The following is an 18,201-nucleotide window of genomic DNA, read 5'->3' on the forward strand; positions in this document are numbered from 1 at the left end:
AGGGAGGCCACTCATGCTTCTACCTGTTGGTTTTTGGACTCATGTATTCTTCCTATTCAGGACACAGCATCGTACGGAAGACCGTGACCTGATGCGTGTGCTGCATCCTGAAGGCTGGCACCCCATCCTTTCAGAGTATTGCCTCCAAGCTGGTCCTTCAGCTGTACCTTCAGAAGGCTATTCCAGCTAATTCTTGGTGGTGCAGTATATGATATAACAGTGGACCCCATGTTCTTGGGCTCAATGCTGCATCTCCTTTCTGTGAAGTGGGTCCTGGTCCTATGCTGTGTTATGCAGCATTCCATGCCTGTGCCTCAGGCATTTCCTTTTTTTTTTTTTTTAGTTTATTATTTATTTTGAGAAAGAGAGAGAGTGCATGCACGTCAGTGGAAGAGGAGGAGAGAGAGAGAGAGAGAGAGAGAGAGAGAGAGAGAGAGAGAGAATCCCAAGCAGGCTCCACACAGCACAGAGCCGGATATAGGGCTCAAACTCATGAACCGTGAGACCGTGACCTGAGCCAAAATCAAGTCAGATGCTTAACCAACTGAGCCACCCAGGCACCCCACCAGGCATTTCTTAAGCCCTCAGGTGATAATGCTGGGTGAGGTTCTGATAGGTATGACAGCCTTTATGAATGATTAAGTCTAATAGATCCCAGCTTATAATGGGAAGTTCTGAATGCATGATCCCTTGTTATCACGTGAGCAAGCATTCTGTCTTTAGCAGGGCTCAGCCATATGCCAGGGGCTTTTTTTCAAAAAGGGGTATACTTCTCTGCTGCCAATGGCATGGCCTTAATCCAGAATCCTGAGGGCCTATCTACTCATTCTCCCACTCCTTGTATGTGCTGATAAAAAATTTCAACTATATCCTGCAGGCAGTGAGAACTATTCACAGTTTCTAAATGTAGAGCTATGTGATCAGATCTCTGTTTTTATAAACTGTAAGACAGAAATACTGGAAAGAAAAGAAACCAGAGTCAGGCAGACTAGTTTAAAAGCTATGGCCATAGTCCAAACAAAAATTAAGGACCTGAACTGAAGTTCTAGCCATAGACATGATGAAGAAGGTAGGACTGGTTTGTAAAGTATTTAGAAAGTAGGATCAAAAAACACAGGAGTTATTACACATCAAAAAAAAAATGTCCAGAAAAATTTTGGGGTTTTGGAATCTGGTGAGTAACCAAAAAATTTTCATGTGTTGCATTTTTTTGTTTCCTTTTGGTGTAGAGAGTCCCCAAGCACTATACCACTAAAAGAAACTTGAATTGTGCTGAGCCAACAATGTTAATGAGCTACATTCAATCAGCTTGATCACGAACTGAACCTCAGTATTAATTTTTGTTGAATCCCTTTCTTCTTCCAAAACTACTGAGCTGTAATAAACCAGAAATATATTGAGCCAGAACATCAAATATTGTTTTCATCTGTTTTGTTTATTTTATAACACAGAATGTAGAATAATACCCAATACATATTTGACACAGTGAATATTTATTAAATGAATGAATTCTCCCAAATAACCAGTGATTAATTTGGAGTTTATGATGCTTTTTTTGCCATATTTAGAGCATGCATTATTAATATTGCTTCTCGGCCTTTTGGCTAAGATCAAGTGTAGAGCATGCATTATTAGTGGAAAATGTTGAACTTGGAGTGTAAATTAGGATTAGAAAAGATACCTGTTCACAGGTCTCAGGATAAGAAGAGATGGGTTTTATTGTCATGGGAAACTCAGTCATTGCCTCATTTTACCTGGACTTGATATTTTTGGCTTAATCAATCCTGTAGGAGGAAAGGACCAAAAGAGATTCTTGTCTTTCCCTCTTGATTGCAAGCATAGGAAAACAAAGGATCTTGGAAAATACTTACCTCATAGTTTTATGGCACAATTCCAGGGAAGAGAAACCCTCCAGCATTCTTCCTGGTCTACCCAGTGGAAGACAGGGTCCTTTCATTTTCTTTTTTCTCCTGTGTCTGAGTTTATTCTAAGAAAATAATGGGGGAATAGATCATGTGCTATAGTCGTAAGGATGCTACTCACAGCGTTATTTAGAATACAGAAATTTAGAACCCTCTGGAATGAATAATAATGGAGGATTGAAAGAGAGAGCTCATTACAATTACCTACATTTTCATCTCTACGATATATTCATGTTTTTGTTTTTGTTTTTGTTCTGTAACCCCTATGAGAAAGACCTGGCAGGATCTAATGCAACTGCATAAATTATATGGTTTTGATATCAGATCTATGTTACTCTAACTTTACAGAGTGAAACCAGGATGAATGTTTTACTGCCTTCCCTGTTTATTCCCAATGATGTTACTTCTGTTCTTTTCTTTTGCTTTATTCTCAGCCTAACTTCCTTCTATGAATAACATCAGAACAAGTGACTAGAAAGTCAGTGAGGATGAGAATTTGCCACCTCTAAAGGGCCAGGTAGGGGGGTGTCACTTAATGATCGAGGCTTGGCGTCATGATCATAGTCACGCATAATGGAAATGGCAGTGTGGGGTCCTGATGAATTGAAGGCATCCCAGTGTGTCAGTGCAGCCAAGGAGACTGAGCCACAGGGAGTTCGGTGCTCAAGTTCACATGGCTCTTTGTAGCAGAGCAAGAGTTCAAACTCAAGTCTGCGATCTGCAAAAGCCATTCTCTTCCCAACACTCCATGCTGCCTCTGAAAATGTGGGCCTATTTGTTTCTTTTCTCAAAAACTCCTCTGTCTCTCCGGCTACCTTGGGAGTAATGGTTGTAAGCATATGTGTGTCTCAGGAGAGGCCTCCCGACATTTTCTCTTTTGTTGTCATAAAATTAAGTGTGCTGGGTCGGAAAGGTAGAGTGAACTTCACCTTGGAGTCTTTCAAGGGCAACATGGGACAGTCATTTCATCAAGAGGATGAAAACCACTTTTGGGAAGTTATTACCAAAGTGGCCAAGAGAAGTCTGTCACGTTGGAAGCTGTGGTCATTTTATAGGTCACAACCTGCTCGCTCCCTTTCCTCAGTACTTTAAGGATAGATAGGATAAAGAGGATTCCTAGAGGAATACATAACGCTGATTACTTTGGACTGCTTACTGGTTCCTTAAGTGAGTGCTAAGGGGAACTTTCCAGTCCGGTGTGCTGGTGCCCTGGATGGACAGAATACCTTTAGGAGCTGTTTCCTTCCACCGTCATTTGCAAAAGTGTGATAAAGCTTCCCAAACATTGCTGCAAATTAGAATCACCTGGAGAGATTTTTCAACCTCATACTGACGTCACACCCCACACCAGTGAAATTGTAATGCATGAGAGCCAGCATCAGCAGTTTGCTAGGATCAGCAAATTTGGAAACCTTGGCCCTCTTTTGACAACCCCCTTCCCTCTTACTTACCCTCTCTCTTCTCATCTTTCCCCTGCACTTCCTTTCTCCAGGTTTTCATCTTAACTTTTACTCCAGTAGGAGGGCCAGTTCCTCTCCATCTGGGATTACCAGCAAAGCCCTCTTTATGCCCCAACCAGAACAAAAACAAAAGGACACCCAGGCAATGTGGTCTTTGGTGGGTGGCCCCTCCCCTCCAGCATCCTCATCTTGGTGTCCTTCTTGTGCTAAGTGACGGCCCCAAACTCTTTTCTGGGTCTGCCTCATCCTCCATCACCCTGTCACCAGATGCTGTGTACCTCCTAGGTCTGGGCTTCCCCAAGTGGTGTCTGTGCACTTCTGGGCACCTGCCAGTTCTGTAGATTTAAAAATGTGTGTCTTCGTTTCTTGGTGTCCTAGTTTTCTCATTTGTAAAATGGGGTAATAATAGTGCCTACTTCACAGTGTTGTGGGGATTAAAGAAAGCACGTAAAGGGTGCCTTGCACATGTTGGGTTCAGCCCTATAGTAAGTGCTCAATCAATGCTAGTCATTACTGTTATTTTCCATTTTCTTTCATTAGTGTGTTTAATTTGAATGTAATTATATTTATATTTGGTAATTTTGTGTAGCTTTAAAGCTGCTACATGGGCTTTAAGCAAAGGAGCTTAATCCTAGTTTCCTATCTGTGTGTATGTAAGTAGCATTTATAATTATTATAATTAGGATTAATTAGTTGACAGTAGGGGTAGATGAAATTCTTTTTGTGAGACTCTTCTCTTTATTATTTTAAATTTTTTTCTTTAATGCTTATTTTTGAGACAGAGAGAGAGAGAGAGAGAGAGAGAGAGCAAGTGAGCAAGTGGGGGAGGCAGAGAGAGACAGAGACACAGAATCTGAAGCAGGCTCCAGGCTCTGAGCTGTCAGCACAGAGCCTAACAAGGGGCTTGAACTCACCAACCGTGAGATCATGACCTGAGCCGAAGTCAGATGCTTAACATACTGAGCCACCCAGGTGCCCCTGACTTTTTTTCTTTAAAGGAGATTTTATTTCACTAGTGTGTTTAATTTTAATGTAATTTTATTTATATTTGGTAATTGTGTTTAGATTTTAAAGTACCGTGTGGGCTTTTAAACAAAGGAGCTTAATCCTAGTTTCCTATCTGTGTGTGTGTAAGTAGCATATAATTATTATAATTAGGATTAATTAGTTGACAGTAAGGGTAGATGAAATTCTGTCTGTGAGACTTTTTCCTCTTTGAAGGAGAAAGCATTTCTGAAATTTGAGAAGTCCTGCCGTAGACCTTCCCCGATCTGCCTCACTTAATTCACCTGCCCTGTGTTTTTATCCTCACCTGAGGATGTTGATCTTAGTTGGGATCAGCTAGAAAAATCTGGCAAGCTACCTGGGCTTTTGATTTCTCCTAATAGAACACGGCATTCCACAGAAGCCTTTTTGAAGACCTTTCATACCTCCTTCCCAGACTGGGGGTGCAGAAGTTTCCGAGCCAGCATCTTGACCCACCCAAATGAGTAACCCAATGCCTTGTTAGGACACTTAGAGCTGATTTTGCGAATTGCATTAGCTAGCAGGCAGGTGCTAGGTATGGTTCAAAGTGCTTTCTGTGTATTATCTCTGTTGGTCCTGATAAGGGCCCTCTGACCTAGGTGGTATGATTGCCCCTATTTGCAGATGAATAAACTGAGGCACAAGGGTTGAGAAGCCTGCCCAAGGTTACACAGCTATCAGTAGCAGAGTCAGAATTATAGCCTGGACTGGCTCCAGACCCGGTGCTCCACAGTCTTTCCAGGCATTTATCTGTTCTCACAGTAATCCGAGGAGGTAGGTAAAAGGCCCTGGGGTTGCCTGGCTCCAGAGCTCCTATGTAATTCCCTTTCTACTCCATCCACTGGGGCCTGATCAGCACTGCCGGGACTGCTGGGTGTGATCTTGTTGCTCCTTTTAGACTGGCCTCCTTTCCAGTCCAGTGATGAGATGAAGTGGCTTCTCTGACCCTTCTTAAAATAGCTAAGAAACACATATTATCTAAAGCTTGGGGTTTTCTCTCCGCCTTAATTCTTCCTTTGCCTTAGGGGCGCCCTACATTCTTTCTCCATTCAGTGGTCCTGGGAGATTTGCTCGCGGGCAGTGCTGGAGGGGCCCCAGAGGAATGTAGTTATCTCATTGGTTGATTGTTTTCTCCAGCTATAATTCCACTTCCCAGTTCTGAGGCCAGCCTTGGTTAATGTGCTGTCTTTCCTACTTTTTTTTTTTTTCCTTTCCACGAGAGTAGAATGACAGCATTTCTTTTCTGTTTATTAACCTAACCCTTTTCAGAGAAAAAGCAAGAATATTATGACTAATGAACATTGTTTTTGCATTACTATGGTCAGGGGTGGCTGATCCAGGTTTTTAGGGAGGAGCTCCCCTTAAGGAAAAGAAAACATGAATTAACAATCCTAAAATTAGAAATAGGGCCTTGGCAGGGGCCCCTACAATCAGGGACCCTGAAGCTTACCCTTCACTACGTGGTAAGTCCACCCCTGGCTGTGATTCTTTGGAATTTTAATATCTTTTGTTTTCTCTAATACTTATTTCCAGTGTCCTGTTACTAGTATAATTATTCAATAATTCATATGAACTTAGATGTTAACTGGATCTTTATAAAATATAATGGGTCATCCCCATCAAGTTCCACTTCTCCCTTTCTTCCTTCTTCCAGATAAGCTGCCCTGGTTGTTAGGAAGGACTCTGAACCTCCTGTTGGGTCTTATTGGTAATGCCTGGTGACCTCCCTGAGGTTTGTGTAGGGCAGGTGCAGTCACTGTGTTACCTGGCTCCTCTACCTGGTGTCTTACAAATGTGTGGCCTTAGTAAGGACAAGAGGTCAATATCACACCATGATCACTCTTGACTCAGTGACTCAAAGATGTATCATCTCTCCCTTGCATACAAGGCAGGTCAACATTTCCTCCCACGTACTTAGCAACCGTGTGGGGAATTTTAAGAGTTACATCAATGATTTTACTAATAGGGTTAAATCATTTGAGTATTAAGCTGGAACTATTAATGACAGCATGTATAATAGATAATGCTGTTTATCCCTGGCTCATAGGGGATGATGAATGAATGAATGAGCAAGTAAAATCAAAACCAAGGAGGACAATTGGAGACAAGTAGGAAAATGCAGTAATGTGAGGGGAGAGGAATCTCACATGGTTCTTTCAGTATCAGCATTCAGGGAGTGGAGTCAGTTTAGGTACCTACACTTCCTCATCCATAAGAAGCTACTTAATATTTTTTTCTAAGAAGGGAGTTAATTTAGATGCAAAAATAAAAAAGTTCCTATTATCAAGGACAATCTTCTTTTATTAATAACTCCTACATCTTTTTCTGCCTGGATGGATACTACTATGTAAAAATCTTATTATATTCTGTTTTGCTACAATAATAGACTTCTTTAATAACCATTATTTATGGAGGCTTGTAAGTGAAGATGGTGCATTACAAAGGAAGAATTCCTATCCCGATGATACAGAGGCAGGAGGTCATCTGATACATTCCTTTGCCTTCAAACCCACGGTGAGCAAATAGTCAGATTATAGTTTAGACTGTGAGTTTTCACAGACCCCAATACCCTTTCACAGAAATGAAACCCTGATGGTCTTTGCACTATCAGGACACATGTTGTGTAGCTCAAGGTATTGGTTGATCAGAAATTTGGAGGATGAGTGCATGGATAGATTTGTTTTTAAAAGCATATTCTTTATTAAATGAGAAAAATTGGTTAAGATTTATTACTTAGCCACTGAGGAATCCAGTGATTTGAAAAAAATACAGCCATAGAGGTTTTTGTTTTACGTAAGTCGCTGTTTTGATGTTGGCTATTTGATTTTTTTTTTTTTCATTTTTCCCACAGGAAGAGTACACGCTCACCCTCCTACCCTGTAAGAAATTTTGAGAGGGTTTCCCACATCTCTGAAATTAGCAATTACAGTTTTCTTGATCTTGAGTTATAAATGGCTAAATGGTAACAATTTTCAAGGACTTTGGACAAAAACTCGGTTAGGATTCTTGGAACCCTGGGCAAAACCCTACTGCGTACAAAATATTTAACGTGGATTCGTTCTTTTTTGTCCTGGGTGAGAATCAAGATTATGTTAAGTGGTTGTTAATAAGTTGAAAGTGGGAATTAATAAGTTCAAACATTTTTTTTTTAATTTTTTTTCAACGTTTTTTATTTATTTTTGGGACAGAGCGAGACAGAGCATGAACGGGGGAGGGGCAGAGAGAGAGGGAGACACAGAATCGGAAACAGGCTCCAGGCTCTGAGCCATCAGCCCAGAGCCTGACGTGGGGCTCGAAGTCACGTACCGCGAGATCGTGACCTGGCTGAAGTCGGACGCTTGACCGACTGCGCCACCCAGGCGCCCCAAGTTCAAACATTTTTAACTTCCACATTTTTTGGAAGGTCTCTGGGATTAGAATTCCTAGAACAAGTAAAATGAAAATATGACATTCTTAAACATACAGAAGCATTTAATAAAAGACACGAAGCAAAAAATTTCTCCAAACCACCACTCCCTTCTAGGTAAATAAAAAATGGCAGGCCGGCACTGAAATGTACCTAGTTTTCCGTTCCTGCCTGGAGAGTTCTTTGACTCCATCTCCTTGTGGCTGTTTGTATTTCAAAATGCCTTCTCGTCAGTTCTCTAGAAACTTCAGATTGATAGAAGAAGCAAACAAGCAAACAGCCAACAAGCAGAAGAGAGTGAATATAATATCTTTAGGAAATGTGAATATACTGCTAAGCATACTAGGCCAGACATCATTTATCCTTCAGGAATTGAAGGGTTTTGATGCAATTGACCTTTAAATCAGACTGGGGAAAGGTCCAAAGGCAGCTTTTCCCTATAACTCTAGCCTTGCCAAGGGGTTCCAGGAAAAGAAATACACACTTTTTTAAAGCATTGATTTTTATGCAGATAGGTCCTCAATTCATATTGGGAATAGATAATCATCTGTCTCCCTATAGGAAAGGAAACATCAGTGTCTATGAAGCCTGAAAGAGATAATCTCTGACTAGTTCTCTATTATTGACGGTTTTAAAACCAACTCTAACCTTTTAGCTGATAAGCCTTAAAGAAGTAATAGTGTAAGGGGCGTCTGGGTGGCGCAGTCGGTTAAGTGTCCGACTTCAGCCAGGTCACGATCTCGTGGCCCGTGAGTTCGAGCCCCGCGTCGGGCTCTGGGCTGATGGCTCAGAGCCTGGAGCCTGTTTCCGATTCTGTGTCTCCCTCTCTCTCTGCCCCTCCCTCGTTCATGCTCTGTCTCTCTCTGTCCCAAAAATAAATAAACGTTGAAAAAAAAGAAAAAAGAAGTATTAATGTAAAAAAGTATATATGTTACAAAGAAAAATTTAAGCTGGGGGCTGGCCTCTTTTATAAGAATTGGTCTTGAATTGGTTGGTCTGATCTCCTGGCTGCAGGGGGCAGAAAGCGACTTCAAACTAGCTTGGGCAAAAATGTTTTTTATTGGATGGAGATTGAGTCTTCTAAGGGAAGAGTTAACAATTAGCCCAAAAGGCAATGGTTACACATAGCTCAGCTCTTACCTCCATTATCAGTAGCTCTCTCAGGCAGCCAGCTGCCTTCTCTTCTTCCTCCTCCCTGTGGAGAGGAATATGGCATACACGTGTTCCTGAGTTTCACTTCTTGAGGACTTCTGTACCAGAGAGGGCTGATTGTCTTTATCCAGTTTTGGCTTGAAAAATACCCAGGAAGAACTCTGATTGGTCTGGCTTGGATCAAATGTCCAACCCTGGTCCAAACAACAGCACCCTGTAGGATGGACCGTGTAAGAACACGGTGCACCCCAAATAGCACCACATGATGGCTATCAGTAGGAGAGCCATCTCGTAACCAGGGGAGAACATAGGGCAGAAGTGATTCTAAATGCCCACTAGAACTATTGTTTCGCCTTTTGTTTTGATTTGCAAAGTTGTACTGGCATGGTGTTCTATTTTTAGAGAAGGAAATCGTGTCAACAGGTAACTTCCCCACCATTTGCTGAAATACTCATTTGGCCATCATTAACTTCATTTTGCACTTCTAGGTTAATGCAGGTACTTAGAAGTTAGTATTGTTAATTGTATGGGCATCTGTGTAGTTTTGCTAGCCCAGCAAATCTTCTTCAGGTGACAATACCTAGATTTTCCTTCCTTCCTTCAGAAAACCAATACCTCCCCTATTCTCAAACTACGTGATTTATATGAAGTTGACACTATGCATCTGTCCAAGTGACATGCTAATAGCCCAGCTCTGGCCAGTTGGAATGCCGTATTCCCCTGGCCAGTTGTAGTCCAAGGATGGATTGCCCTTTTTTTTTTTTTTTAGGTGTTTTTTTTTTCTTGTTGTTGTTGTTGTTGTTGTTTTCTGGAACAGTTGAAAAACAGTCTGGGAATGCTTCTGAAGCTGGAAGATCTGAATGAGAATAAAAGCAAATGAGGGAACAAAGTAGAGTTGAGGGCTGGAAATTCCTGATAAGAGGGTTAAAAGTCCAGCCATGTTCAAGCAGGAGTATTAGATGAGACCATAAAATTCTTCCCTTTCTCCCCCTTTTGATTATAGCCTGTTTGATTTCGATTTCTGTACCTTGCAACCAATGTGGAAAATAGGATTATTTTCATGAGTATGAGAATTCCTAGTTAGTTCTCCTACACCAGTTCCTCATATTCTAGATATCTATTGTTACAGAACAAATCACCACAAAATGTAATAGCATAAAGTAGTTATCATCATTTCATTTCTCTCTCATGGTTTGTGTGGGTCAGGAATGTGGGAAGAGCTTGGCCCAGGCTGTTCTCACTTGGAGTCTCCATGCAGTTTTGATCAGACTGTGGCGGGAGCTGGAATGGAGTAAGGTGGTGGGGCAGGAGCAGCTGGGGGCTGGCAGGGCAGCACTGCCTCTTCATGAAGCCTCCATAGCTCTGTGTGGACTACTTGAACTTCCTCACAGCATGGCACTCAGAGTGCTCAGATTGCTTATGTGGTTGAGCATTCCAGAACATTGGGTGTAAGTTTAATTACCTTCTGTGACCTAGCTTGAAAAGCCAGAGAGTGTTATTTCCACCATACTCTGCTCAATTGGTCTATAGGGCTGTCCCAGAATAAAAGGGAGAAGATGTAGATGTTGTCTCTCAATGGAGACATGTCAATGAACCCATGTTTGAAAACCACCACCATGTTATAAGCAATTCCCAAATGGTGAGAAGGTACCATAGTCAGAATGATATATTTAAGTAGTCTTAGTTTTGTAAGACATGCATTGAATTTATACTTTGGGAGCTGAATTAACTTACTCAGATATTAAGACACCACCAAACCTGGATTATTGAAAATTAAGTCAAGATTTCTCATGATCTTCCAGGCTTCAAAATTTCATTTTGCTCCCATATTAGGCATTTCATATTACAATAGGAACGGCATTGAAAAATACTTAGACTTGTATTACTTCTCTACTTCACAATACTTATATATTGGTTTAATATTGAGGTGTTGTTTGGTAATTGGCACCTTAGTCAGTGTAGCTTCCAAAAGTGCTTAATTATCTTAGCGATGAGTTTAAGGAATTGGGGGTATCTTGTTTTATGGTCTCTATATAAAATAGCAATTAGGATGTGGATTTGTAAAACGTGATCTGGGTTATGGGTCTATCTCTTTGCCTCCCTGACTAGTCTTAGAAATCCTCCTTTATACTAAGTATTACCACGCAGTGAAAATCAGAATGCAACTCTTTTCAACTTTCTCCCAAATGGAGGGAGTCGAATAGATCTCGAACTAATTTTTTTTTTTCTGTTTCAGAATGTAGCAAGTAATCCATTGGAATAAAACCAGCAGTTGAGTAACTCATGCAAAGGTAATTTAGAGCACAAATTAAATCTGTCAGAGTGGTATTAGATTTGCAAAAGCTCATAAATAACAAATGAAAGGTCACAGAGCTGTGAAAATGAGAGTGTACTTCTTCATAAAGAGAACTGGAGTCAGGGATGGGGTCCTCAGTGCGTATTCAAATAGCAGCACATAAAATGGAAGTGCAACATCTTTTCTAAATGTCTAGGACAGTCCAAAGGCACTGTGGACTCCAGAGAAAGGCGTCAAAGTCCTAGGAAAGACCCTTCGTATTGTCTGAGCATGTCCAGCATCCTATTTGAGAGGCTTAGGGAATAAAGCTTCACTGACTACTGAGAATCTGTACAGAAAAAATACAGCCCCCTCAGCAGAGCCCATATTTCAGGAATGGTTAGACTAATTGTGAATGCATGTAACTCATCTTTCATTTTTTAGTTCCTAGAATATAATAATAGAGTGAGTAGTGCTTCATGATTTACTGCAGGAATGTAAGCAGTTGATGGTGATATTAATAAACAGTTCTGCCCATTCTCTTTTCTTTAAGGGAAAGAGAGGTGGAAAATATAGCCCTGGCTACTACAAAGTAGACAAGTTCTTTTACTGTGCATTGTGTGCAGATTTTTTTAGTGCTATGTTGGGCTTGACTTGTATATGGGAACAAAATCTATATTTATAAAAAGCAATGTGTGGGCTTCATCAAAATTAAAACTTTTGTATGTCAAAGGACACCATCAAGAAAGTGAAAAGAGGAAGGGAGAAAACATTTGCAAATGATCTGAGTGTCTGGATCTAGTGTCCAGAGTCTAGAAAATAGAAAGAACTCTTATAACCCACAATAAAAAGACAATAACCCCCTTAAAGAATGAGCAAAGGATCTGAGTTGACATTATTCCCAAAAAGATATACAAATGGCCAATAAGCACGTGAAAATATGTTCAACATCATTAGTCACTTGGGAAATGCAACGAGACACCACTTTACACTCACTAGGCTATAATAAAAACTATTTTTTAATGAAAATAAGGGTTGGTGAGGATGTGGAAACGTTGGAACACTGGTCTTTTACTGATGGAAATGTAAAATGGTGCAGTCACAGTGGAAAACTGATGGACAGTTCCTCAAAAAGTTAAACACAGAGTTACCATAAAACCCAGCAATCCCACTCTTAGGTATATACCCAAGAAAACTTAAAAATATGTCCACACAAAAGTGTGAACGTGAATGTTAATAGCAGCACTATTCACAGTAGTCAAAAAATGGAAGACACTCAAATGTCTATCAATGGGATAAATGGATAAACAAATGTGTTATATTCATGTACTGAAATATTATTCAGCCACAAAAAGGAATGATATACCCATTCATGCTACCACATGGATTTATCTAGAAAATATCATACTAACTGAGAGAAACCAGACACAAAAGACTATATGTTGTATGGTTCTGTTTACAGAAAATGTTCCCAATAGGCAAATCTATAGAGATGGAAAGTAGATTAGTGGTTGCAGGGGTGGGGAGAGGAGGGAATTGGGAGTGGCCACTAATGGGTACAAGAGTTTTGAAGGAAATGTTCCAGACTGAGTGATGGTTGTACAAAATTATGAATATACAAAAAAAAACCTCTACTGAAGTAATACATGCTTATCAGAAATTTTTGAGCATACAAATTAAGCAAAAAGAAAACCATTAAAATTATTAGAAATTCTAAACCATTTTGGTGTTTTTTCTAATGATACATATGCCTAGAAAATACATACTTCCTCTTTTTTTTCTAAAAAAGGAACAATTTCATGAGTAAAGTGTGTTGGGATAATCAAGTTTCAACTATTTTAAGAATTTGGAAACTCTAAACACATGTGTGAGCACACAAAATGGAGACATGTGCTTCAAAGGGATATACGAGACCTATGCTCTCTCAATATCTTTTATACAAGTAAAATCTAACTAAAGTGGGAATGTAAAGGTCATGGAGGTGGGACATAGACCTTGGAGGGTGGCTTGGAGGAGATATGGAGAGAGTGTAGATGGGCATCACCCATCTGTTTGCTTCGTTGATGAAGGATGGCAGGAGGTCACCTGGGTCTGCATGAGCCTAGGCAATATCATAATGCTGGTGGCAAGACGTGCCCTCCCCTGTCTCACACCTGCTTTGTCCCTCCCTGCCTGGCTGGCCATGGGGCAGATGCTGGGGAGAAAGAGACGTGTGGATTGTGATTTGTCATACATAGTAGTTCTGGAAATTGTTATATTTTTCTGATTTAAGGAAAGTGAGCTGTGTGTTGAACCCAAATAAATGGCACCATATTTACTTTCAGTTAGAAGACAACATTTGCATCATAGTTACCTTTACTTAGAAAACTACATTGACTTTAAAACTACATTTTGAACAAAACAGTAGTAGTAAAAATATTGGGAAATATTATACAGTATTTACCATGTGATGGACACTATTCTTAGTGCTTTATGCTATGTTACCTAATTCTCGTAATAAACTTTTGAGGTAGGTAGCATTATGATCCTCATTTTGCAGATGAAGAAACTGAGGCACAGAGCGGTTAAGTAACTGACTTAAGGTTGCACAGAAAGAAAGCATTGGAGCAAGGTTTCAAATCCAGGCATCTAGCTCTTTACCTCTTTGCTCAGATGTAGCACACACATGCTGTGGAATGAGGGTTTGTGGCTGGTAGCCATGCTATGGAGGTAAGGTAAATTTCAGATGGCATTAAATAATGCTTAGTGTGAGTACCGTGCAGAGGGAGACCTTTAAACCAGTCACCAGAAGAATACTGTGATTGAGAAATGCTTTAATAAATGCACTGTTTGGTACATATGAAGTATTGGTGTGGACAGTGAGGTTCACATTAAAAAGAACTTAGGTTGGCAGCTCGTTGATACTTAATGTTAGGTTATATCAAAATAAAACCCGATAGCTTTCCTCCCCATCCCTCTCAAATTGGGCCCTGCTGCAGACTGTGAGGAGCTGAGGCGTGATGATGCAGGGTAGATTTGCTCCTCAGGTGCAACCATACCTGGCCACAGTGGATGTAAAATGGAGCACTACTGCGTTCATTTAAGATGAGATCATGTTGGTCTCTGTCATTCGGCGGAGGAGAAATATCATGAATATTTGTTTTCTTACCATATTTTTCAAACAAGTGCCTAACACGGTGCCTGGCAGCCACACTCATTAAGGGAGCAAGCAGCTTATTCTCCTCTTGAATGCACATTCGCCTGGGGAACCAAATGTAAACGGAAGATGGGGAATGAGCATGAAATTGGCAAGGCTGGCATCATCAAGCTGCCACAGGGTGATGAGATTTCTACTCTTATTTCCTAATAGTTTGTCGATTTTTTAAAGAACAATGAATGCATCGGTCCATCTGGAGTTCATATGAGTGCATTGTGTATTGTTTGGTTTTGGTTAATCTTCACAATTTTTAATTAAGTTATCATAATACTATTCATTTTGTATTTTCCTGTTCTGTAATTAAAAAAAAAAAACCACTTATGTCAGTTGTTGTGTCTATTCGAGTGTTCTATTTTCTGTATTTATTTTTATATTTTCTATCCTGTTTTGATTAGTATTCATTAATATCTGATTAGTTCATATTGATTTTCTGTATTGATTTTGTTTTGTAATATATTTACTCTTGATCTATTTATTTTGACAAAATAATTTTAGGATTTTGTTATGCCTTTTTAAAATCTCATTGAATCTTTGTGTTAAAATTTGTAAACAAAATGTCCAAATGGTGTTGGTTTTTTTTCTCCACCAGTTTAAAATAAGGTGAATATCTAACATCACCCCTTTTGTGGGCAATAGAATGATGGTATTTGCAAAAGAGTGGAGCCTGAAGAACAGACTCTATAGGAAAGCAATAAGATGGCAAGAAAATAGCACGTATAAATTAAGATATATATCTACATTCCTAGTAAGTTGGACAGTTGAACCCTAGTAAAAAAATTGACTGCTCTCAATTTTAATTGAAAAGGACAGAACCAGAATAAAGGATAAAATGATGGTTGCTTAGTGCTACTGGGATCCTTTGACCTCATTTTATTAGCTTAAGTTTATACACCTTGAATCAGTCTTTGGAAGAACAGAGTATCGCCTAGAGTTTGCAAATGTGGAGTCAGTGGCCAGACTGTCTCCGTTTGAATCAACTCCTCTGCTTATTTGCTGGACTTCAGTTTACTGAAAATGGGTAACCCTCATAGGGTTGTTGGGGGAATTAAGTGATATATTTGTAAGGGCTTCAACAGCAGCCAGCCAATATTATTAGTTAAGGAGATTTTGAGCTGTAAAGGCACTTTGTGTTTTGGGAGAGGCCAACTTACCTACATTTCTTCGCGCCCCCCCCCCCCCCCCCCCCGCGAATATGAAAGCCTACCTTGTGTAAGTTTGCTTGAGCACCATGACACAGGACGTCTGCACTCTCATACCTGGCTGTCACCACTATCAAGGAAATGCTTCTGAACTTTTGTACTTGACTTATTTATTGTTGCATTCTGGCAGACATCCCCTAGCCTTCTGGCAAAATCCTCCCGGATTTCATTAAAATTCAATCTCTCTTGATACCATCTCTGCTGGATATTAGGGGGGATGGATACCAGTGGAGCGTTAGCTACCTGATTCGGGATAGATTGGGGCTGGAATGTTCCAAGTGCTCTAAAGTTACTGTTTCTAAAGTTTCTCTCCGTGTCTATCCACTTTCTTATGCCTTTGGCTCCCTGTCTCCCTCCAGCCCATCCTACCAACACAGGAGCTCTGCCAGGTCTCTCCTGGTTTCCTCGAGTGGGACACTGAGATGAGTCTTATTTTATATTTCAGGTGCGAGTTCTCTTCCATTGTCCCAAGTCCTGGCTCCCAGGCCCCCTGTATGAGTGACGCCTCAGTCTGCCATGGAACCTGGCCCTGCCCTGGCCTGGCTCCTGCTCCTGAGCCTGCTGGCGGATTGTCTGAAAGCCGCTCAGTCGCGAGACTTCACAGTGAAAGACATTGTCTACCTCCACCCTTCAAGTAAGACTCTGTTCTCTTCACTGCAGAAATGTCACTTTGCTTTGAATAAGATGTGAGTTGAAAATGGACAGGAGAAGGCAGCCTTCCATGCAGGGGTACCTTGGATGACTTAATTGGGGGGTACAGGTGCTACTGAAGATGTTGTATGTTTTACCCTCACCTTTTTGTAGGGTGTCTGTTTTATTATTTTAAGGCAAATTGTTAAGGCTTGTTTCCTCTGTTCCCAGCACAATCGCTCTGATTCTGAACACCCTTCCCTTTAACTTGTGCCAGCTCTCAATCAGTTATCAAAGTGAACTGGCATGTCCCAGGAGGAAGGTATTTGTAAAAGATCAGTCCTTTGTAGGCAAGATAATAGCTGGTCTTCCTGTCTGTGCATCTGATTCTCAGTTTCAGCATAATTGCCTCCCACAACTTCCTATTCCCTATCCCTTTTGGTTTCCTGTGTTTAAGAATCATCTAGGGAGTGAGTGCATAATAATGTAGATGCCCAGATCCCTTCCCTGGGGTGTCTGACTGCACATATCTGGACGATACCCATGAATTTTTGCTTTTAGCAAGAATTTCAGATGCTTCTGTTACATATTCTAAGGATCACACTTTGGGAAACACAGAAGATTTACTTGCTGTTTGGGTCTCCATCTCTGTATTTATCTTATCTTTTATTTCTGTTTGAATCCTCTTCTGCATTGCCCCTGTGGTGGTGAGAGCCGGGTATAATGGGTATATATGGACCTTTAGCATTCGCCCTGAGGTGTATTATTCTTTTCAAATGTTCTGTTCAGCAAACATTTTTTGAGTGTCTGCTGTGTGTCAAGCGTAGTGATAGGCATGGAAAATATAAAGGTAAATAAAACATAGTTCTTGCTTTTGAGGCTCTTATAGTCCACTAAGTGGAGACAGTGACATGGATTCCTTCAGCGCTACACGGTTAGAATGATTAATGTGTATGTGTTCTGGTTTAGATGAGAGGTGTTCCAAGGAATGCACAGGGGCTTGGATCTTGGGTCAGCGGCCAGCTCAACTGCTTTGTAGCCTTCTGGCTTGAAATAAATTCCCTAACTTTGTGAAGATTAAATAAAGGAATGCATACAAAGCACTTAGATGCGTGTGAGCCAACATAAATGCTCAATAAATGTTAGGGGAATCTTATTGTTAATTTCCACATTTCTAGAGTGGTTGAAATAATATATACCCTGTTGCATTATTTTGTGGACTAGAGATAATATCCATAAAATAGTAGGCACATATATAATAGGCAACTGGATGTTTGTTGCTTATGATGTTGTAATTGGCTTAGATGGTAAACTGAGGTTCCTGAAAATGCATCCCTCTAATTTTTTAACTCCAAGTACACTTTGACACGCAGCAAATAGTTTCTTCAGTCTTACTGCTATTGTGTACTCTCACCAGTAAAAGGCTGGTGCCTACTGGTTAATTGTGTGGGAAGATTCTCTGGCTGCTTGTTTTTGGAGGGCTGTTTATTTTAGTAACCATGAAAAGAAGGTGCTTTGATACTTGCTGTGTTTTTTAGGATTGCCTTTTGTTCTTTTCTCTAAAGAGCCATGCTTTTTTACTAGACTTGGTGAACAAAAATCTGAATTTCAATCTCGGTTTTGATTGCTAAATCCTTCAGCTTCTGTGGGGCTTTTCATCCGCTTCAGTGACTGACTCAGTGGTCACCTCGCTGAAAGACAGGCCTCTTCTGAGGCTGTGATTGTACACAGAGTGGGAAGGGAAATCAAGGGGATTGGATGTAAGTGAGCAAGAATAAAACAAACACACACACCACTTCTGTGCCAGTCTTAGGGGGGATCAGTGCCTGGGTTGAGTAGGCCCCTATCCGAAAAGTCCATTTTGGAATGAAATCTCTGAAGCATGGGCTCTGCCAGGCCAGGGGAGCAATCACTCCTGCTCTCTAGAAGTTGGTG

The 18,201-nt window shown here is 40.6% G+C and overlaps 1 protein-coding gene across 3 annotated transcripts in view; it reads left to right on the forward strand.

Annotated features, from left to right (window-relative positions):
* LYPD6 (LY6/PLAUR domain containing 6) overlaps positions 1-18,201 on the forward strand; it is a 124,625-nt gene that overhangs the window by 81,535 nt on the left and 24,889 nt on the right. For all 3 annotated transcript variants that reach the window (XM_043576662.1, XM_043576660.1, XM_043576661.1), the window contains one exon: positions 16,082-16,270. In XM_043576662.1, the coding sequence (XP_043432597.1) occupies positions 16,153-16,270 (118 nt within the window). In that variant the 5' untranslated portion in view covers positions 16,082-16,152. The remainder of the gene's footprint in view (positions 1-16,081; positions 16,271-18,201) is intronic.

This window comes from Prionailurus bengalensis, chromosome C1 (genome assembly GCF_016509475.1).
Source record: "Prionailurus bengalensis isolate Pbe53 chromosome C1, Fcat_Pben_1.1_paternal_pri, whole genome shotgun sequence".
NCBI classification, from domain to species: Eukaryota; Metazoa; Chordata; class Mammalia; order Carnivora; family Felidae; genus Prionailurus; species Prionailurus bengalensis.